A 2,375-nucleotide genomic window follows, 5' to 3' on the forward strand; every position below is an offset into this window, starting at 1 on the left:
TCTTCAGATTTCTTACCACCTTTCCATCAACGTAAAATGCACACTCTGTTCCCAGGAGTCCAGAGGGTCTAGCATATTCAGGCTTATGCTACTTATGCCCACCAAGACACTTGTATCCAGCTAAGACTCTCTGAAGAAGGTCGTGGAGACAGGTCTTGCCTGCTTTGGTGCCAACATGAAGGTTCCTGCTGGCAGGTGTTGGAAGGGGTTTTGCTGCTTTGGAGAGAGCCACAAGCCTAAACCAGCTCCATGGAGCAACAGAGGAGCCCACTGGGCCAGGCACTAATCCGGTTTCTAATCTGGCTTCAGTCTTGGTGCAGGGGGACGGGGGTTGCAAAAGAAACATGAGGTGGGAGAGGGTGGGTGACTGAACACTGAACAGGGCCTTTTGCCTCAATTCCCTGCATCTGGGAGAAAGTTTTGGTGATAAAGGGAAAGAATGAGGGCAGAGGAGCAATGGGTTGGAAAAGAAAGCAAAAAAAAAAAAAAAAAAACCACCCAGAGGATGCGTGAGTTTCTTGGGCCTCATGGGTCTATGTCAGTGCAAAGGCCTTTGGGTTTCCCTGTGCTGAGGAACGGGTGGGGCAGGAGCCCCAAGTCTCTTGGGATTGTACAGTCTCTGGGGGTAAAGCCACTGCCGACAAGCCACAGTACCTCAGGTGAGTGTTTCCTCGTTAGGTAACAAGCTGGGTCAACAATGCTGCCCCGCAGGAACAACCAGACTTTGGGTGACAGTCCCATTTTGGAAATGGGAGCTGCTCTAAGGGCCAAGTTTGTTTTCTCCTAAACCCAGTGAATGCACTGTGGAACGAAGCCGGTGGAGATGCCTGCGGCTTGGTCTGCTAAGCATCCTCCAGGCAGAGGGGGAAGGAGGACTGTGTCGTGTGGCCGTGGCGTCGTGGGGCAGCAGCCCCTGAACGTGCAGGGCTCTGCAGCCTCGCCAGCAGGCTGCTTGCTTCCCTTGGAGCAGACAGGCCTGGCTGTCTGGAAGGAGGCTGCTGTGGACGGGATGGAGGCAGAGACTTTGTTGGGTGCATAGAGGCTTGGCAAGGCCTTACCTGAGTAAAGAGCTTTCAGATACGAAGGAACAGCTATCTTGCAACAGGCTGCTCCAACCCACATTGTGACAACAGCTCTGGGCCACTGGGGGTCCTGAGACTTGTTCTTGCACAGCTCACTCCCCAAGTTAAGGAAAGAAAAAAACACTCACCAGAAGGTCAAACTATCCAAAAGAGAAGTCCCTCTCTGCGTCGAGAGGCCTGGCCTCTAGACCCCTAGGGAGTCAGGAAAAAAGGAGCAACGTGGCCGGAATCTGGAGGTTTATTTCCAACACCCCCCTCCCGTCAGGATTGGCTGGAGAGTGCTACGTTGACTCATCAAAAACATCTCTAGTTCTCGAGGCCACTGGAAGCCTCATGGCTATAGAGAGGGCCTGGGGGCCAGGGTCCTCGGCATGTTGGCTGTGGCTGTGCTCCAGGCAGCCATGGCGCCTGCGAGGGCAGGTTGCGAGCGGGGTGGACCTAGGAGAGCTCAAAGCCTGTGTTCATGCTGATGGCATAGCGCAACTTCTCCCGCAGGACACTCTTCTTGCTGTAGTTGGGCAGCTTGAGCAGGTTGAAGCAGGTGGAGGAGGTGGGCAGGCGGCCCCCTGGCTCCCGCTTGCGGATGGTGAAGAAGCCACGGAGGACGCTGCCCAGGGTATCTCCGGTGTCCTGAAAGCACAGAGCCACTTAGGGCTGAGGTCCGGGAGGGGGCTTAGCTGGTCCCTGGCTGAGGCCTGGAGTGTGGGCACCATGCGTGTGGCCTGAGGTCAACCCCCACGCTGCGCACAACTGCCCTTAAGAGGAACACGCAGAGGCAGCGTGCTCTCCCTGCCAGGCCATCCTGAGCCCTTCCTTCCTCGGCCCCCAACGGGGACACTGTGGTAAGTAAGAGCCCAGCAGTGAGGTCTTTGCGAAAAAGTTAGTGACTGGTTAACCAATTTTCAAAGAGCCAGAATAGTGTGAAAACTGTTACATATTCCAACAGGCCTGAAGACAGCCTACATTTGCCTCCTGGCTAACAGCTCCTTGGGCCAACTTTCCCCTCGGAGAGGAGGTTAAGGACTGTCTCATGTCACAATAAGGAAGGACCTTATGTCGTGCCCAGAGTGTGACATCGTGAAAGCAGCTATACCCAGACGGCACTGTGTTTTTAAGGGGGGGATGTTGTTGTTGTTATGTGCCATCGAGTTGGACCTGACTCATAGCAACAACTCCTTGGGTTTCCGAGGCAGTATCACTACACAAGTCGATTGCCCAACCTTCCTTCTGAGGAGTGGCTGGTGGGTTTGAATCACCAGCCTTCTGACTAGCAGTCAAGTGCCTTAGACACTA

The 2,375-nt window shown here is 54.6% G+C and overlaps 1 protein-coding gene across 1 annotated transcript in view; it reads right to left on the reverse strand.

Moving 5' to 3' along the window:
- Nucleotides 1-1,520: 1,520 nt before the first annotated feature.
- UBE3B (ubiquitin protein ligase E3B) overlaps nt 1,521-2,375 on the reverse strand; it is a 53,388-nt gene continuing 52,533 nt past the window's right edge. The window contains exon 24 of the mRNA XM_007954997.1: nt 1,521-1,712. Coding sequence (XP_007953188.1) covers nt 1,521-1,712 — 192 coding nt within the window. The remainder of the gene's footprint in view (nt 1,713-2,375) is intronic.

Source organism: Orycteropus afer, unplaced genomic scaffold (assembly GCF_000298275.1).
Source record: "Orycteropus afer afer isolate SDZICR_OR568_19922 unplaced genomic scaffold, OryAfe1.0 scaffold00487, whole genome shotgun sequence".
Classification (NCBI taxonomy): domain Eukaryota; kingdom Metazoa; phylum Chordata; class Mammalia; order Tubulidentata; family Orycteropodidae; genus Orycteropus; species Orycteropus afer.